Source organism: Homarus americanus, unplaced genomic scaffold (assembly GCF_018991925.1).
Source record: "Homarus americanus isolate GMGI-L3 unplaced genomic scaffold, GMGI_Hamer_2.0 scaffold47521, whole genome shotgun sequence".
Taxonomy (NCBI): Eukaryota; Metazoa; Arthropoda; class Malacostraca; order Decapoda; family Nephropidae; genus Homarus; species Homarus americanus.
Genome location: NW_024718149.1, coordinates 277,317 through 297,904, shown reverse-complemented (window position 1 = coordinate 297,904; position 20,588 = coordinate 277,317). Strand labels below are relative to the sequence as shown.

Genomic DNA, 20,588 nt, shown 5'->3' with positions numbered 1-20,588 from the left:
ATCTCCCTCTCTCTCTCTCTCTCTCTCTCTCTCTCTCTCTCCTCTCTCTCTCTCTCTCTCTCTCTCTCTCTCTCTCTCTCTCTCTCTCTCTCTCTCTCTCTTTGTTATCCTGTTATTACCAGTTGCTTCTAAACATCTGTTATTTACACCTTACCACTCCCTATTATCACACTTTGCTATTTCCTATTGACTATTTCTACCTTTCGTTCATTTCATGTTATTGCTAGTAGGTATATAAATAGCAATACTAGTTTATAATATTTTTGTGTATATTCTGTCATCATGATATATGTATTTCTGTATGTTTTCAGCAGTAGGTATACAGTAGGTGTATAGTTTTTGTGTATGGTAAGAGCCCTCGCACCGTATGTCAGTGCTGGTAGACGGAGAGTATGGGCCCGGCGTCACCCATTTGCTCAGCCTCTGATAACGACAATAAAATTCCCATAAAACGGTAATGGATTCTGTTTGGAGCCATTTTATGCCATATGGTGCCCTTGGAGGTAGGGAGGTCAGCCAGGCAGGTCGTTTTGGTGGCCTCGTACGAACCTCTGGTGATCTTGTGCGATCTCTAGTTGTCATGTACGACCTCTGACGGCCTTGCACGACCTCTGACGGCCTTGCACGACCTCTGGTGGCCTCGCACACCTCTGAAAGCCATGTACGACCTCTGGCGGCCTCGTACGACCTCTTGTGGCCTTGTACGACCTCTGGTGGCTTCGTACGATCTCTGGCGGCCTTGTACGACCTCTGAGGGAGAGGTCGTTGTAACGGTCCACCTCTCTTGAAATTTGAATCGATGGGAGCGTCTCTTGTGTTCTCGAATCTATGGACGGAATGTTTACACACACACACACACACACACACACACACACACACACACACACACACACCAAACGTCACCAAATAATCGACATTTCTGCTTTACTTTGCCATAATTATATACCTTCTGAAAGAAATATAAACGATGAAATATGAACAACTAGGAACCATATTATTCGTTCACAAAGGCAGCTTGATACACAGTGAATGAAAGATGAAAAATTAAAAAAATTAAAAAAATGCTAAATTGACGGGGGTGGGTTGTATATACAGTGACGGACCGACAATAGCTGCTCAGGACACACGATAATGAAGAACCGAATTTTCCCATCAGCCTCCCTGCAGCGCCGCATTCACAGTTATTTCCCCCGAGGAAAATCCAAGGGGAAGAGGAGGGAGGGAGGGAGGCGAGTGGAGGGAGACGAGGGAAATGTGTGAAAGAAAACGGAGCTTTTAGTTTTAGAGAAAATGTGTCTCGAGGATTGAATGGGAGACAGAAGGAGGGTGAAAAGAGTCCTCCTTCCTTCATAATAAAAGAGACCCAATTCCCTCTGGGGGTAGGGATTGTTCTCTCTCTCTCTCTCTCTCTCTCTCTCTCTCTCTCTCTCTCTCTCTCATGAACATATGAATCGATGACGCTCTGCAATTTTGTTTTTCATGGATTGAAGAAACATTTTGATTCGGGTCTTGTACTGAAGTCATTGTAGAAACTAAACACCAGCCACGTCGACCTTAACACTTTAGATACAACACTTAAGAGTTATGCGAATTGAGATGTTCCAACAACTTGATTCTCTAAAGCTCTTAAGTTAAAATTCCTCTTCTCCCACATAACCAACCACACAAATATGGCAACTACAATAGCGAGAAATGTTCCACAAACACCAAAACGCAACGAGACGTAATTTTCTCACAAGACGTAATATTTCTCACAAGACGTAATATTTCTCACAAGACGTAATATTTCTCACAAGACGTAATATTTCTCACAAGACGTAATATTTCCCATCGTACGGTTAGGAAGCCTCACGTACTGTACTGTACTGCATAGCCTATAGTGACTCACCGTCCAAGTCAGTTCCATGGCCAAAATAGCGTCCAGACCTTACAAGTGAGGAATTAACGCCCCATTGTTGTGGTCGTCGGCAGCAGTTGTGATTGATGCCCGTCTGGCCTCTCCCTCCCTCCCTCCCTCCCTCCCTCCTTCCTTCCTTCCTTCCTTCCTTCCTTCCTTCAAGGCCTTGATTCTTATACAAACCTGAATAACTTTTTTTTGTCTTTCCCAGCGGACGATATGTTAGAGGCGCCATTTTTATTCTTCCTTCACGGGATGTAAATTATCTTGTGGTTGTTAGTGTTGTTATAGTTCGCCCCCCCCCACCCCCCCCCTTCGCTGTTCCTACCAATACTTCTACTAGCTCCCTCCCTCCTTCCCTCCCTCATTCCCTTCCTTCCTCCCTCCCACATTGTCTACCACACTTCACCAGTAACACCACTCGTATTCCTGTTCCTCCCTCTCTCCTCCAGCACCCTACTCTCCTCCTCCTCCTCTCCCTCCTCTCCAGCCCACACATACTCAAGCAGCACCACACCTCCCTCTTCCTCCCCAAATACTCGAACACCCCTCTCTCCTCCCACTCCTTCAGCAACCCTCTCTCCTCCCACTTCTCCAACAACCCTCTCCCCTACCACCCACTCCAGCACTCCTCTCTCTCCTCCTTCACCCACTCCACCAACACCTGTCTCCTCTCCTCACTTCTTTTATTTCACCAACACCCTCACCAATCACTGGACCAGCACCCCCCCCCCCCCCCCTCCCTCTCTCCCTCATTCCCCAACCACTCACACCAGCACCCGTCCCTACCGTGTTAGTGTATGTATGTATGTATGTATGTATGTATGTATGTATGTATGTATGTATGTATGAAGAAACCAAAGTCGTGTAGGATATATCATTGCCTCTGCCTCTCATAACCTCAGTGGGGGGCCGTCTCGTTGCATAGGTCGTTGGCGATAGTTTGCGGTCGTAGATACTTTACATTGGATAGACTCAAGGGTCCATTGTCTTAGGGTTTTATTGATATAGGATAGGAGAAGAGGGTGATGGTGGCCTGTTAGTGGTGGATATTGGGGAGAGGAACAAGGTGGTGGCTGACGAAGGGGGTAGTAGTGGTCCTGGGTTACATGTGCTGCTGGGGATTCAACGTGATGTTACTGTAGCTTCCTGTACTGGGTTGTGGGTTCATGTTGTGGTTGTGTGGTTTTTTTTAGTCTGTTGAATTGAGTTTTTTTTTTTTTTTTTCTGTTTGTTTTATTGTTGTTTTTGTTGTTTGAGGTAATGTTTGTTTATATTGAGATGAGTTGCCTGTTTTTGTTTTTAATGCCTTATTTTACACCTTGTTTACTACCTCACTTAATTAACACCTGTCTCACCAGTACCTGTTCTATTCTACCTGAGTTGAGATCACCTGAAGAATCTCCACCCCAGATTATTTCACCTAAAGATTAACCACCCTAACGCTCTTGGTGGGATGAGGTTAGGTTAGGTTAGGTTAGGTTAGATTAAGTTAAGTCAAGTTAGATTAGTTTCAGTTAGGTTGGGGGTAGATTAGAATAGGTTAGGTTAGGTTAGAAATCCGCACTAATCTACGCCTCAAGAAATCCGCATTAATCCGCGTATGTAGCACTCATCAGGTGGTGGTAATCTCTCGCGTTCTTGAGAGCTTGAGGGGGAAATCCGGATTTATTGTGTATCTGTTGTCGTGTTTTCCCGCGAGTCTGTTTATTTCACCTTCACAACCACGTAGACTACCTTCACAACCACGTAATTACTTTCACAACCACATACCACACACAACACTTTGGCTCCTCGTCAACTAAGAATCGTATTCCGTGATCCAATTAGCGAGCAAGAAAACATTTGGGCACCTGCGGTAAACAACAAGAACAGCAAAATCAATAACAACAAAATCAATAACAAAATTCATAACAAAATCGATAACAAAATCAATAACAACAATAACAAAATCAATAACAACAATGACAATAGCAACAGCAACAATAAAAACAACAATGACAACAATAACAACAATGGTGAGAAAGAGTTGGAAAAATATTGATACTGTACACTGGAAATGTTCGCGTTTTCTATACCAGGAGGTTGAGAAAACTGAGAGGGGATACTTCAGAATCTCTCTCTGGAGTGAACGAAAGGTGAGAGAGAGAGAGAGAGAGAGAGAGAGAGAGAGAGAGAGAGAGACATGGGCCAGATTTGACTTATTTGGATTTTTTTCCCTTGTAAATGTACACTTAAAAGTAATTAGGAACTACAGTACTATTAAATCATAAGGAAAAAAAAGAAAATTTAATTGTTCTGTAAAATAGTAAAAGCTCATATTATTATTATTATTATTATTATTATTATTATTATTATTATTATTATTATTATTATTATTATTATTATTATAAATCTTTCGTCACATGTGCTCATCGTTAGGGAGTGGGAGGCGATGGTGTGAGGAAAGGCAGTCACAAATAAACGACCATCACATTATAATCAATACAACCCTGTGTGTGTAGGATGTTGCTCAGGTGTTGTGGTGATGTGGATGTTGTTATGTTGTGTCTTAGTGATTCGTGAGAGAGAGACTTGTGTTGTTATCTCGAAAAAGTATTGCTTGAGTGTTTTGAAATATATTGTGTTGTGTGTAAAAGTGTTGTTCAATGTTTCCATTCATTTTGTGATGTAAATGATGTTCAGCAACACAGTCAACACCCACTTGAGGCTTTAATGCGAGTATTAGTTTTGCTTTGTGTGACTTACGCCAGTGGGAGTTATTCAATGGTATTTTTCAGTTAATTTAGTGCAGTCTAGGACAACGGTTAGACAGTTTAATACAGTCTCGGACAACGGTTAGACAGTTTAGTACAGTCTAGGACAACGGTTAGACAGTTTAGTACAGTCTAGGACAGCTCTCCGTCACCCATCATAGAAAACGGGTCAGACCCACGCACAGAATCTCGCCTCCCTTCAGCAGCTGACAGTGCCAGAGCAGCCAGGAGCCTGCTGGCTGGCTCACTGACTGTCTAGCCGGCTATGTCGACGAACACTTACTGTAATTAATAGCTAAAATATATGGCCTTAATTCCCGTACACAAAACACTAGCTGCCATGCACTGATCATGGCGGGTGGCTGGCAAGGAGGCGTGGTGAGGTACACTCTGTCGTCCTGATAATTATGATGGCGGTCGATGATTTTGTACAAATAACCGACGGATCACGTGAAGATTAGCCCCAGCTTGTTTCAATTAATTATTAAACATCCTACCACTAACGTGACCTAACCGAATCTAGTCTAATCTAAACTAATTTAACCCACCCCACCCCACCTCACCCCACCTCACCCCACCCCACCCCAACCCAACCCACCCCAACCCAACCCAACCCAACCCCACCCCACCCCAACCCAACCCAACCCAGTTATAACAACAACAACGAAGTACGCTGGGGTGTCTAATCTTCATGTGCTAAGAATATAATCTTTTAGTCTAAGTAATTATGAATAAACTCACCAGCCAACGACTCAGTCTTGGTGACGAGGTGAAAGGTAGTGTTGACAACCTGGCTGCTGCCGCCTGGTGCCACCCAAACCCTGCTCGTCAGTGCCACACGGCGTCAAGTGCCACGTTAAAGGAGCCATTATCTCGTTGGTGACAATTGCCTCTCCACTCTCTCCGTGACGTGAGTTGGGCCTCGAGTGTTGAGGGAGGTGGAGGGTGAAGAAGTGAGAAAGGTGGAGGGTGAGGGAGATGGAGACTGAAGGAAGTTGGAGACTGAAGGAAGTTGGAGACTGAAGGGTGAAGAAGGTGGATGGTGAGAGTGAGGGAAGTGAAGGATGGTGGGGGATGGAGGAGGTAGATGAGAGGGTGAAGGAAGTGTAGGATGAGGGAGGTGTAGTGTGAGGTATATTTGGAGGTTGAAGAGGAGGTAGATCGGAGAGATGGAGGATGAGGGAAGTCTAGGAGGGAGGAGGTGGGGGTAAGACTCGTCCCTACAACAAGATAATGTTTGTATTCATTCTGTATCCGTTTATGGTGACTGATGGTGACTTGACTCGTGGGGTGGTGAAGATGGTGAATGACTCGAGTGTTGCTGCTGGTGACTTCATGACAGTAGGTGGTAGGCAAGTAGTGATGGTAGTCGTGGTGGAAGTAGTAGTAGTAGGAGTAGTAGGAGTAATGGTAGTCGTAGTAGTAATTGTAGTAGTGAGGATGGTGGTAGTAGTAGTAGTTGTGGTAGCTGCTTAAGTATTAGGATATTTAATTTTAAGGAAATGAAATAGCAGAGAAGGTGTGGCTATTGGGGGAGACTGGAGGCCATTAAAAATAGTAGTAGTAATAGTAGTAGTAGAGGTGGTGGTAGTAGAGGTGGTGGTAGCCCTACACGTGCGACAGATGGGGTGGGTGTGAATATATCCCGCCCGTCTAGCCAGTGACCAGGGTAAATCCCCTACCAGGATTTAGACCAAGCGGAGGCGTCCTAATAATTCAGTCAAGTTAATCCCGGCCACCAGACCCTCTATATACCGAACACTTCTTAAAGCGAACAGTTCTTATAACGTACACCCTTTATAACGTACATCCTTTATAACGTACATCCTTTATAACGTACAACTCTTACAACGTACACACGCCTTAAACAGAGCACCTCATATAGCGAACACTTCTTATAGCGGACACCCCTTATAATGTACACTCCTTATAACGTACGCCTCGTATAACGTACACTCCTTATAACGTACAAAGGCTGATAATTAGTCATCGTACTCTAGGTCTTATCTCATCATACCCAAAGGGATAACACCATTGAGTACGATGACTTAAACCCTTTGAGTACGATAACCTAACCGAATGAGTACAGTACTACGAGTATATTGTCTAGTTCAGCATCTTGTTTATTTATTTATTTATTTAGGAGGGGGGGGGGTGTTGTTGTTGTCCACGAGTGAGTTACTGGTGTTGGATATTTTTGTACAGTGGTGCAGCAATATGGTGAGTGGCGCAGCGGCAGTGTGGAGAGAGAGGTGACGCCAGTATCTCTCTTTCTCTGTGTGTGTGTCTCTCTTTTTCTCTTTCCGTCTCTTATCATCTCTCTTTTTTTCTCGCTTTGTCTTTTCTCTCTGTCTGTGTCGTCTGTTTGTCTGTCTGTCTGTCTGTCTGTTTGTCTCTCTCTCTCTCTCTCTCTCTCTCTCTCTCTCTCTCTCTCTCTCGTCCCCTACCTGCAGTTAAAGTGAACGTATCTAGTTAAGGTAGAGTCACAGTGTAATTTTCATGCCATATTTTGATGTTATTTTTTTATGTTAGAAATAAACCAATTCGACGTGTTCTTATAACTCGACTTAGTAGTAATAATCTTTGTACGAACCGCCGTGAATCTGGATTTTATACTGACTGCATAATCCGATCAGATTATTTTGCGGAAGAAATCTGTCAAGGATTTTGTTGTGATGGTTGTGAGGCGAGATTTTCTTTGTCACATCTTCTTCATCTTTTTAATCAAGTAAATGGCATGATGGTTAGGTTAGGTTAGGTTAGGTTAGGTTAGGTTAGGTTAGGTTAGGTTAGGTTAGGTTAGGTTAGGTTAGGTTATGTTAGGTTAGGTTAGGATTTTTTTAGGTTAGTTTAGGTTACAGTATATGTTATGATAGGTTTGGTTACATTATGTTTGGTTAGATTATGTTAAATTAGGTTAGATTATATTGTATTAGGTTGTGTTGGATTAGGTTAGGTCAGATAAGGTTAGGTTAAAGAAAATTATATTATGTTAGACTGTGTTGTGTTGGTTTAGGTTAGGTTAGGTTAGGTTAGGTTAGGTTAGGCTAACGTTACGGTGAAATAAACAGGGGTGTCTAATCTTCAGTTCCTCCATATGCTTTGATTTAAAATTTCTCTTTTCTTTCATAATGTAAGATTGTATGCTGGCGGCTGTATTGACATGATTTTGTAACTGTATTTCATGACTTAAACACCACTTATTGTATTGTATTTTGTAACTAAAGATTTTCTAACACTAAGACGTGATCCTGTAACCTTGATCATATTATGTAACGAGGAAATATTTTGTAATGTATTTTGTAACCATGGCGGTGTGGTGTAATTTACAGGCCATCCAGACTGTAATAGTTTTATATGATGTAATGTACCGTCATGTAATTATGATATAAGTGACCTATAATATAGATATATATGGCAGTATATACGGTGTTGTTACGTCACACGCACGGGTATATTCACTCACATATATACACCATTTTGTCTCTCTCTCTCTCTCTCTCTCTCTCTCTCTCTCTCTCTCTCTCTCTCTGGCGGCGGTAGAGGCTGACTAACATGGTATAGTTAATTACATTCCTGTGAGAGTGAGTGAGAGGAGGTGTTGATATTCCTCTCACCAGGTTAAGTGAGAGAGAGAGAGAGAGAGAGAGAGAGAGATAATAAATGGGTAATTGACACACACACACACACACACACACACACACACACACACACACAGACACACACACAGATATCAATACTATGTGCGTGGTGAACAAAGTGTATAGCAATATAACTTTTTCTAAATAACAGACAATTGACATTATATTAGTGTCCAATGAATAAGAACCAGGGAGTTGTGTGTTATTGATGGTGGTTGTAAGGGGAGCGTGGAGGGTTGTAGGGGGTAGTTAAGGGGGGCCAGGTTGATGAGTTACCTAAACCTTGGTATAGTGACCCCAACCTTGGTATAGTGACCCCAACCTTGGTATAGTGACCCCAACCTTGGTATAGTGATCCCAGCCTTGGTATAGTGACCCCAACCTAGGTATAGTGACCCCAACCTAGGTATAGTGACCCCAACCTAGGTATAGTGATCCTTTTTAATATTTATTGTTGGTGTGTGTTGAAGTGGGGGAGGTAATGACGTATAACTTGAATGGCATGTCTCGAGCACCTACACACACACACACACACACACACACACACACACACACACACACACATACACACGTTCTCTGTCTGTATTATTTATGTCTATGTATGTATATTTCTGTCTCTCTGCAATGAGACCACTGGAGATGTGTGTGTGTGTACGTCATTAGGAACTGGAGGGGAGGAGGGGTGGATGAGCTTTTAAGAGGGGAGAGGAGGGGAGGAGAGGAGGGGGAGAAGTGGTGGTCTATCAGATTTATGGTCTGGCTTATAGCTGGTCATGGAGGGAGGAGGGGAAGGAGGGGTTTGTATAGTAGGGGGTTGGAAGGGGTGTTTATATGGTGGTGGGGGGTAAGTTTAATAGTAGTCGGGGATGGTAAGGGACAGGTGTTAAGGGACAGGTGTTGAAGGAGTCGATGCAGGTGTTTATGTTACTAATACGTGTTGAAGTATACACAGGTCCTCTCAAAGGTTTGTAAACAACTCGAGTGAGAAGGTGTGAAGGAGAGTTTTTGTTCAGTGTTGCCTCCTATATCAACATACTTCTCTCTCTCTCTCTCTCTCTCTCTCTCTCTCTTATCCCGTCTTTCTTCATTGGTCACTCGCCTCTCCATTTGTCCTTCACCCTCTCCTTGCGACTTTTCTTCATCCTCTACCTTGGTCATTCACCTTTTCCTTCCTTCCTTTGCCCTCTCTTTCCTTCACCCTCTCCTTATTCCCTTTTCACCTTCTCACTTGCAGCATTCATCTCTCCTTACGTCCTCAATCTCCCTGTCTTCTCCCATTTTCTGCTCACCCTCTCATTCCTCCTCCATCCCTCTCCTCTAGTTACGGTGAGTGTTGCGAGAGTGAACCTATTAGCCACTGCAGGCTTCCGATACTGTCAGTGTGGTGGAGAGAGGCACCTCACAAATGACCCGATTATCTCTCAGACCCTAACTGAAGGCTATAGCGAATGATATGTCATCAAAAAGTCAGTCCAGTCTTTCTCATTAGCTCCTCTCAAAGTGCCAAGTCAGGTCAGGTCAGGTCAGTATGTCAGTCTATCTCTCAAACTGCCATGTCAGGTCAACTTTAAACCTGGCGTGGGTGACCCTAGGAATTGGTTGTGTGTGTGTGTGTGTGTGTGTGTGTGTGTGTGTGTGTGTGTGTGTGTGTGTGTGTGTGTGTGTGTGTGTGTGTGTGTGTGTGTGTGTGTGTGTGTGTGTGTGTGTGTGTGTGTGTGTGTGTGTGTGTGTGTGTGTGTGTGTGTGTGTGTGTGTGTGTGTGTGTGTGTGTGTGTGTGTGTGTGTGTGTGTGTGTGTGTGTGTGTGTGTGTGTGTGTGTGTGTGTGTGTGTGTGTGTGTGTGTGTGTGTGTGTGTGTGTGTGTGTGTGTGTGTGTGTGTGTGTGTGTGTGTGTGTGTGTGTGTGTGTGTGTGTGTGTGTGTGTGTGTGTGTGTGTGTGTGTGTGTGTGTGTGTGTGTGTGTGTGTGTGTGTGTGTGTGTGTGTGTGTGTGTGTGTGTGTGTGTGTGTGTGTGTGTGTGTGTGTGTGTGTGTGTGTGTGTGTGTGTGTGTGTGTGTGTGTGTGTGTGTGTGTGTGTGTGTGTGTGTGTGTGTGTGTGTGTGTGTGTGTGTGTGTGTGTGTGTGTGTGTGTGTGTGTGTGTGTGTGTGTGTGTGTGTGTGTGTGTGTGTGTGTGTGTGTGTGTGGTTTTGCCCATTTTCTTTTATTTATTTTCTTGGTTGGGTTATTTTTGTTTCTTTGTCATTTGTTTGTGAATTTCTTTTCTTTTTATTTTTTTTATTTTTTTTCTCTCTATCGCTTTTTTATTCTATTCTTATTTATGTATTTTTCTTTTTTCTTTTGTATTTTATGTATTTATATTTTTTTCTTGTTCTTTTAATTTCCTCCTTTTTTTCCCACTAAATTTTTCTTCTTATTTTTCTTTCGTTCAGTTTTGTATTTTGTCTTGTTTTTTCTTTATTTTTTCTATTTTCTAATATTTATCTTTTTATTTCCTCTCCTTTGATTTTTTTACATATTTTTATCTTTATCATTTTTCTTTTACTTTATATATTTGTCAACGTTTTCTTTATTTTCTTTATTAAATATTTTTCATTATTGTTGACTTAACTTTTATTCTGTTCTTCCACAGGTGAGTGTGTGTGGGCGCGAGAGCATACAAGGGGAAAGACTGAATGGTAAGCGTGACTCTCTCTCTCTAGTTCTACACCATTAATGTGTAACTAATAACTCATCAGTCCTGCGCCAATAACATGCAGGTGATAAGACAATACTACGCCAATAACGTATATAATAATCCAACACCTGCACCAATAACACCTGTACACACACCTGCGCCAATATCACCTGTAATAAATCCTACACACCTGCACCAATAACACCTGTACACACACCTGCGCCAATATCACCTGTAATAACTCCTACACACCTGCGCCAATAACACCTGTACACACCTGCGCCAATAACACCTGTACACACCTGCGCCAATAACACCTGTACACACCTGCGCCAATAACACCTGTACACACATGCGCCAACATAAAGTGGTCAACAGTGGAGGAATAAACCCCAAAAATTTGATTGCGTTTACAGAAGCCAATTTTACTCTGGTAAGTTATTGCTGGCCAGTGCCGCCGCTACATCCTCCTGGGGAAGTAATGTATTGATAAACAGTGCCAAGCCAGTAGTGCCAACAGTTCCAACATTGCCAACCATCATGAGTGCCAATATTACCAACATTACCCACAATACCAAAGATCCCAAATTTACCGACAGTGCCAACGATGCCACACTTAGAAGAATACCCGCTAAAATATTGCTCTCTTTCTCCACCACTTACTGACCAATGATGTTTTTGAGTTCCCTGACTCATATAATGTTAGAGTGTTATACATTTATATTATCTATTATGTCACTGAAGACTTATAGCTCCCAGCAAGTGTGTGTATTCCAGATGCATAAAGTGTAATGCCTATGGTGAAATTAATTACTTGAAGTATAATAATGGCTACGGCGAAATAATGCTCTTTTGTTTCCATGTAAGACATATACTTTCAAGAACAAGCCTCCCCAGTTCCACGAAGGAGATTATACTGTAAAATGATGCTCTTTTGTTTCGCTGGAGACTTTGAGGGGGTTGAGGGCATATCTTCAGTCCCTCGGGGTTATTGTGGGTATTTATCGACAATCAGACTGGTGAGTTATCGCACACTTGAGAGGCCAGTTCATGGTCAGTCCACAGTGACCTGACTCAATGTGAAATCGAACGTTGAGGAAGTGCATGAGTGGTGAGGGGAAGTGGTGAGGGGGTGAGGGGAATGGGTGGGGAGAAGAGGGGGTGGTGGTAGAGTATAGAGGGAAGAATGGGGAAGGAGGGAGTAGGAGGAGAGGGAGGGGTAGGAGGTAGAAGAGGAGAGAGGTAGGGAGAAGGGGAAGTAGGTGGAGGTGGAAGAGGAAAAAGTGGGGGAGGGGCAGATGGAAGAGGAGAAAAAGGGAAAGGAGGACAGAGAGGGAAAGAGCAGAGTAGAGAAGATTAAGACGAATAGAGTGGGAGGAGAGAGAAATGAGAAGAGGAGGAGAAATAAAATAGGGGAAGAGAGTGGGAGAAGATGGGGGAAGAGGAAGAAGAGGTGAACGGGAAAGTAGGTGGTAGGAGGAGAGAAGGAAACAAAAAAGGGAAGAAGGTATAGAGGAAATAAATTGGGGAGAAGGGAGGTAGTAGGTGAGTGGTCGGAGGAGGGAGACCGGTAGAGGGGAGAGAAGGAGGGGAGAAGGTAGGGTAAAAATTTATAGGTTGACCGACTCTCTCTCTCTCTCTCTCTCTCTCTCTCTCTCTCTCTCTCTCTCTCTCTCTCTCTCTCTCTCTCTCTCTCTCTCTCTCTCACCCCTGTGTCTAGTGTGTGTGTGTGTGTGTGTGTGTGTGTGTGTGTGTGTGTGTGTGTGTGTGTGTCCCTAATCCTGCAGATCTCCTCCAAGACTACAGTGTCAGGGAGCGTGAGGTGTAAATAGTCACGGTACATTAGTGGGTCCAAGCTGCGGTACAGTAGTGGTCCAGAAGCTGCGGTACAGTAGTGGTCAGAAGCTGCGGTACATTAAGTGAAGCTCCAGAAGCTGTACGGTACAGTAGTGGTCCAGAAGCTGCGGTACAGTAGTGGTCCAGAAGCTGCGGTACAGTAGTGGTCCAGAAGCTGCGGTACAGTAGTGGTCCAGATGCTGCGGTACAGTAGTGGTCCAGAAGCTGCGGTACAGTAGTGGTCCAGAAGCTGCGGTACAGTAGTGGTCCAGATGCTGCGGTACAGTAGTGGTCCAGGAGCTGCTACTGGTCCAGAGAGTTACGTAAGAGCCTCATATATCTACACCTCGTTGGGGGGTGTTGGTAGGTGCCTCAGGGTGTAGGTAGGGGCCTCAGGGTGTAGGTAGGGGCCTCAGGGTGTAGGTAGGTGCCTCAGGGTGTAGGTAGGTGCCTCAGGGTGTAGACGTTGATAGTGTTGTAGTGGTATTGCAAGGGTAATATCACAGTAATATATGTTGCAGTAATTGGTGTTGCAAAATATAAACATCTTCAGGAAAAATAAACAATAAAAACACAAACCTATTAATGAACTCTAAATATTTATGATGTTTTTCCCATCAGAGAGAATGTGAGTCATACCTTTTGTTTCCAAAGTTTCCCAGCAATATTTTTTTCCCACCGGTGAATTGGAGGATTTGCATTTTTTGGTTTCCATTAAAAAGAAATAATAGTTTAATCAGCTCTAATGGTATGTTACTGCACATTAATGTTCAATTTAGTTTGTAATGACGTGAACAGAGTTTTTTTTAATGAATTTATTTTTTTTTTATTTTTTGGGGAGGGGGGGGGGCCTTGAACACAAATAACGTTGCGTGTAATATCATCATTGTTTATTTATTTTGGTGAAAAATTGCTATTGAATTTTAATTATTTTATTTGTATTTGTTGATAAGGAATATTATGTAAATTAGGGAGGTATTTTATGTTCGTAGGATTATCTACTTTCTTTCGTGTCTCTACTCTTTCGTGTCAGGTGTCATTGTATACCGTCACTATGATCATCATCATTATTATCATTAATCAATATTCGACTTGTTATTCCCCTTGGTGTTCCTCTTGTATACTATTTTTATCGTCTGTCTATCTGTCTGTCTGTTTGTCTGTGCTCGTCATCTTCTTCATCATCAAATCCCACTGTCACTCTCATTATCTTCTATACACCGTCTTTATCATCTTTTTTCGTAGCACTATCGGGTATATTTGGTTTCATCATCATCATCCTCTCCATCCTCCTCCTTCTTCTCATTTTCTCCATCACCATTATTATCCCCTCCACACCATCATCCTCTCCACCTGCTTCTTCCCTCTCATGCCGGGATCATGGAAATTAATCTCTAGAAAATTTTGGAAGCATGTTTTTACCTCCCGGGTCTGTGTGAGGTAGGAAGGGAGGTAAACACTTATATTGAACCACTTGTTGGCCTTCAGGAATTTTTCATTTACCAGGGCCTTCAGACCATGGGGGATCTATGATACTTTTTCCTTCGTTCATTTCCTCGTCCAAGTATAATACAAAAAATTTTAATCGTGGAATACAGCAACTCCCGAGCTATCAAACTGAAGAGGTTCCTGGAATATATAATGTAACCTTGGGGAACTCCTTTGTTTACATGGTGAAAATACCTGGCGACAGAGAGGTTGAACTACGGTATAATAATAATAATAATAGTAATAATAATAATAATAATAATAATGATAATAATGATGAAATTACAGACAGTATGATGATATTGGCTGAGAGAGGCTGTTTAACGTGTGTGTGTGTTGCTAATGTTTGTGCACTCCAATGTATTAAAAGTCCCGGGGGGGGAGGGGAGGGGGCAGGTAATGTCTCCAGTGTTGATGTGTCCCAGATGTGTTGGTGTCGGGGCGGTGTTGCTGTGTCGGGTGATAATGTGGTAATGTTCTGCCTTAATTGCTCAGAGCGGTGTGTGGGCGTTGTATTGTAGAGTGGTGCGTGGGCGTTACACTGAAGACTGGTCCGTGGGCGTTACACTGAAGACTGGTCCGTGGGCGTTACACTGAAGACTGGTCCGTGGGCGTTACACTGAAGACTGATCCGTGGGTGTCGTAATGAATGCCAGTCCGTTTAGGTGCTATATTTAAGGTGTTACATGGGCGTTGCATTCAGTGTTGTTTTGGCGTTTCTATTCCCAGTGTGTAGCGTGTATTGATGAGCTGGTGTCACCATCCTCCTCCTCCTGGGTAGATGGGTTCACCTCGGGGGTAATGGCTCAGGTGTTTCCAAAGAATTACATTGTTTACCTGGACAATACTGGGAATAATTGGGAACTGAGAGCCTTCAATACAGCCCTATATTCACGATACTGTTGTGTGTGTGTGTGTGTGTGTGTGTGTGTGTGTGTGTGTGTGTGTGTGTGTGTGTGTGTGTGTGTGTGTGTGTGTGTGCTTAAAGCCGTATTACCATCCCTATCCCCGAGCAGATGGGGGAGGATCACACACACACACACACACACACACACACACACACACACACACAGCTCGACGTGTTATCATATCCCTCCAACCCAAAACCATTTTGTGGGGACGACTGTCATCCCGCCCCGACCCTGAGGTGTAATAGCATGGCTCTCCGGCCTGACTGAGCCACAGCAGTGTACCAGGTAAAGAGATTGGGGGAAAATTACGTGGATTTGGCTTTTCAATGTTTAAGTCAGATTTTCCCTTCAATTTGGAATAACAAAAACAAAGTGATTTCTTGTCATTGATGTATTTTGTGTAATTGCATCACCTTGGCCTTCGTCTTTGTGTCTGAAGTAAGTATAGTGAAGTAAGTATAGTGAAGAAAGTATAGTGAAGAAAGGAAGACGTACCCTGTGACTCTTCTCTGTGAAGTTGGACCAAGTTGAGCACAATAGTCGTTTAATATTGTGTGGCATCCTGGAGTAACCCCCAGCCTCCCCCGTCGCCTTGGTAACCAGACTCCAGGTGTGGTTGTTGATGCTCGGTGAGGAGAGAGAGAGAGAGAGAGAGAGAGAGAGAGAGGTAATGCCCCGTGTCATGTAGGTGTTTCTAAGGAACCAGACGGTCTTGTTTTGATCTCACGGTGGGTTTTTTTTTTTTACTCTTATCATTTTAAAAGTTTATTCTCACATTATTTACAATTTATACCTTGATACTCTTTTAATTAACTCTGATGTGGTTAATTGTTATTTATTGAATTGTTTGTTGTCATGTTATTGCAATTTTTTTTCTCCAGTTTGTTAATCGTAAACTAATGTTCTTACCAAAGCTCTTATTTATAACCCATATATAGTCTGGTGTGCCTGCGTTAATCTCTACCTCCCGCAGTGTAAGATCCAAATCAGCTGGAACTCTAACACCCCCCCCCGCCCCGCCCCCACTTTTCCCTTTACACTAACACTTATTTGGCCATTTTATACCCCCTCCCCTTCCCCCTAACCTTTCCTCACCTTCCTTTCTTTCCCCCCTTCATTTTCCTTCCGTTCCCCTTCCTCTCTCCACCCTTACCTTCCACTCCTCCTACCCCCCTTACCTTTCTTCCATATCACCTTTCCAATCCATCTCTTTCCCTTCTTCCCCCTCTCCCTCCCCCTCCCCTCCCCCTCCCTCCCCTCCCTCATATCGCCACCTCGCCACGTAAACATAAGAGATTGAAAGAAGGGGGAAAAATATATATATATATAGAAAACAATTTTACAAGCTGCCAAAACTTTCTTGTTTCTAAAAGTTGCCGGAAGTTATGATAAAGTTCCGTGTTGAGGGGGATCTGAGAGGGGGGAGTGGGGGTCGGAAGAGGATGAGTGGGCGAGTGGGTGGCTTCCGTATGTCTGCTCTTGCCCCTTGAGAGATATTTTTGGGGTCTGTCTCTCTGAAATATCTCTCTGCTTTTATTTATTTTTTGTATGAGTGTATCTTTGATGTCTTTCACTGGAGTATCTCTCATACACCTGTCGAGAATATCTCTCATACACCTGTCGGCAATATCTCTCATACACCCGTCGGGAATATATCTCATACACCTGTCGGCAATATCTCTCATACACCTGTCGGGAATATCTCTCATCCACCTGTCGGGAATATCTCTCATACACCTGTCGGCAATATCTCTCATACACCCGTCGGGAATATATCTCATACACCTGTCGGGAATATCTCTCATACACCTGTCGGCAATATCTCTACAGTATCTATTTCCTTCATCTCTCACAAGTATCTGCCTGACAAGCCTTCATGTTTCATTTCCCAGGATTAGCTCTCAGATTTGCTGTGATATCTCCCCGAACTGTCTCTTAATTCCTCCTTATACACCTGTCTCAGTGAGTCAAGTCTTACCTGCAGCTTTCGTCTCTCTCACTTGATATTATGAGATATATAAACACTTTAAATCCAGGTAAACCCACAGGTAATATCCTCTTTAAATCCAGGTAAACCCACAGGTAATATCCTCTTTAAATCCAGGTAAACCCACAGGTAATATCCTCTTTAAATCCAGGTAAACCCACAGGTAATATCCTCTTTAAATCCAGGTAAACCCACAGGTAATATCCTCTTTAAATCCAGGTAAACCCACAGGTAATATCCTCTTTAAATCCAGGTAAACCCATAAGCGAAATCGGAGTTACATTTTTTGGGGGTTAAGTTAAAGGTGAAAAAGTTCGCCCGAAGTTGCTATCTTTTCCGACACGGCCAAGTTTATTTCACATATTGACTCCTCGTCCACTGGGGGGTTCTGACACGTCTCTCGTCCACTGGGGGGTTCTGACACGTCTCTCGTCCACTGGTGGTTCTGACTCGTCTCTCTCGTTATCTTCACCTGTAATTACCAACAGGTAAAGTAATTATAGAGTCTAGGACGAATATTCTTGAAAATTCGCAGTTAGATTTTTTTTTTTTTTACCTAAACTTGAAGGCTTATGACACTAATTACAGGCGGGTGCAGGTAAGGATTCACAAAGGCTCATACGATTATTTTTCATCGTGACTGAGGGTAAGAGAAAGTGAATTACCTAGTTTTTTTACCGGTAAGGATTCACAAAGGTTTATGTGATTTTTTTTTGCCGTAACTGAGAGGAAAGTTAATTACTTCTTTTCACAGATAAGGATTCTCAAATGTTCATACGATTTTTTGTTTTTCGTAACTCAGGGAAGGAAATTGGTTAAATTAGTAATGGATCAAGCTTGTTCATTCGGAAGTCTCAAAATACTCATATATTTACGGTAGAGTTAGTTATAAATAAGATTACTTTACAATGAATCTTTTAAGTGCATTGAGATCCATGTCTTAAAATCTAAGTTATTTTTCCCTTAGCTTAGATAAGAGAAGACTTTTAATATGGGAGAATGTCGTATTTCTATCGTATTCTCCCCAAAAATCTTAAATTACTAGTTTCTTTTATAATTCTACTCATCTTGCTTACGGTAAATTAAACTAGCACGTCTAGCTATTAAACTAAACTATTGGTGTCTAAGTCAAAGTCTCTAAGGATGATAAGAGTATGTACCCTGTATGGTCTCGTCAGGGATTTAGGTCAACTCACTATGGTAAATTATCTGTTTTTGACCCAATTTTCACCTGACCTGTCTTATGAGGGTTAGTTGGGTCTTATGGGGTCAGTTGGGTCGTCACATCTCTCTGGGTGCTGGCACGACTTAACTCCTGCCTTGGTGACTGTGTGAACTGAATCCTAATCGTATGTGGGGATTTGTAGGAAGGGAGGGAGGGAGGGTATATTTGTAGGGATGGGGATGTATTTGTAGGGATGGGGATGTATTTGTAGGGAGTGAATGTCAGAAGAGGGATTTGGCTTCACAGTTATGTCGGATTTGATTTTAGGATGAGAAATTTATCCTATAATGTGGTGTACAGGATTTGTTTTAAGGTACAGCGCCACTATGTACACCACAACGACACTGTACACCACAGCGACACTATGTACACCACAGCGACACTGTACACCACAGCGCCACTATGTACACCACAGCGCCACTATGTACACCACAGCACCACTAACTACACCTCAGAGCCACTATATACACCACAGCGCCATTAACTACAGCGCCACTACCCAGGGCACCAGTAAGCCGCCTTGCTACAGCCCAGTTTCAATTAAGTTGGGATTATTGTTATTAATTGGCCTGGGCTATAACTTCCGCTCTGCTGGAGTTGTTACTTGGAGGGGGGGTGTTGAGGTCAAGTTCTTATTTTTATTTAGTTTTATCCTTTGTTCTCATGTCCAATGTATTTATCCAGGTGTTTATTTTCTACATATTTATTTTTCGTATATTATTATTATTATTATTATTATTATTATTATTATTATTATTATTATTATTATTATTATTATTATTATTATTATCATCATCGTCTTCGTCTTCATTATTATTATTATGTCTTCGTCTTCATTATTATTATTATTTGTTTGTTTGTTTGTTTATATTTTATGATATTTACACTTTTATCTCGCTTGTCTCCCTCCACCTAAACATGTCCCCTCACGCTAGACTCCCCGTCTTTTCCCCTCACTCTGCAATTTCCCCTCACAGTGAGCACTATGTTCCAGATTTCCCCTTACAAAGACTTGTCTTACTTACCTGACTTTCCTTTCACAAAAGCTCTCCCTCACATTAGGTCTCCCCTCACCTGCAGGCATCCCCTCATCCCTGTTTCCCCTTACCTCAGGCCTCCCCTTCCCCTCTCCCCAGGATACCCCTTACCCCTCTCACAGTAGTCCTTCCCTTATTCTTACTTCCCCTTACTCTTCCCTTAGCCCTCAGGCCTCCCTTCACTCCTGGATATTGCCTTATCCCCTTATTTCCCCTCACCCACCATTCTCCCCACACTCCCTCCCCTCACCCTCCCTCTTCTCCTCACCCCTCCACTCCTCATCCTTCCCCTTCCACCCTCCCTCACTGTTTCTCCCTTCCCTTCTCTTCCTTCCTCCTTCCCTCACCCTCCACTGACTCACAAAGGAAGCGGCTCGTCCCCTCTATATCGAATTTTCGCCACAACATTCCACAGTTTTCTGGTTTGAGGGGAAATTCCGTGTTCTTTTTAGTTGTTAAGTTGAGGGAGACTTGTGGAATTATCCTGTCGTGAAGCCTTGAATTATGGCCGCTCCGTGAAGGGTTGCGTGAGAGCGGGAGGACAGGAGGGGAAGGGGAAGGAGGAAAGGGGAAAGGAAGAGAGAGACACGGGAAGAGAAGGAGGGAGGAGGAGAAGGAAGGTGAGGAAGTGAAGAGAGGGGCAGGAGGAGACGGTAGAAGGAAAGGGAAGAGAGAGGGGGGGAAGTGAGGTGGGAGAGGGGGAAGAGGGAGAAGGGAGGGAGAGGGAAGGAGAAGGAAGGAGGAGGAAAGTAAAGGGGAATAGGGAAAATAAAATGGAAAAGGAAAGAAGGAACAGGAAAGAGAAAGAAAGTGGGGAGGAAAGGAAGAGGGTAGGAGAGGGAAGGAAAAGGTAGGGAGAAATGGGAGTTGGGGAGAGAGGGTGGGAAGGAAGGGGAAGAGAGGGTGTGTGGGGGAGGAGTGGGAGGAAAATAAATTAGACAGGAGGGGAGGTGAGAGGGGAGAGGGAAAGAGGGGGGTATGATAGTAGGGGAGTTCCTGGTTGGGTGATATATGATGACAGTGATAAGGGATAATGGTGATGATAACGAGAGACAGAAGGGTGACGTAAACATTCATTAGGTTCATCCGTGCGTCTGTCCGTCCATCCGTCCGTCCATCCGTGCGTCCGTCCAAGTG

General features: G+C 43.3%; 1 protein-coding gene across 1 annotated transcript in view; it reads right to left on the bottom strand.

The window, feature by feature from the left end:
- The window catches only part of LOC121859224 (serine/threonine-protein kinase fray2-like), a 39,880-nt gene that overhangs the window by 9,124 nt on the left and 10,168 nt on the right, over positions 1-20,588 (bottom strand). The window contains exon 3 of the mRNA XM_042355963.1: positions 550-750. Within this exon, the coding sequence (XP_042211897.1) occupies positions 550-750 (201 nt within the window). The remainder of the gene's footprint in view (positions 1-549; positions 751-20,588) is intronic.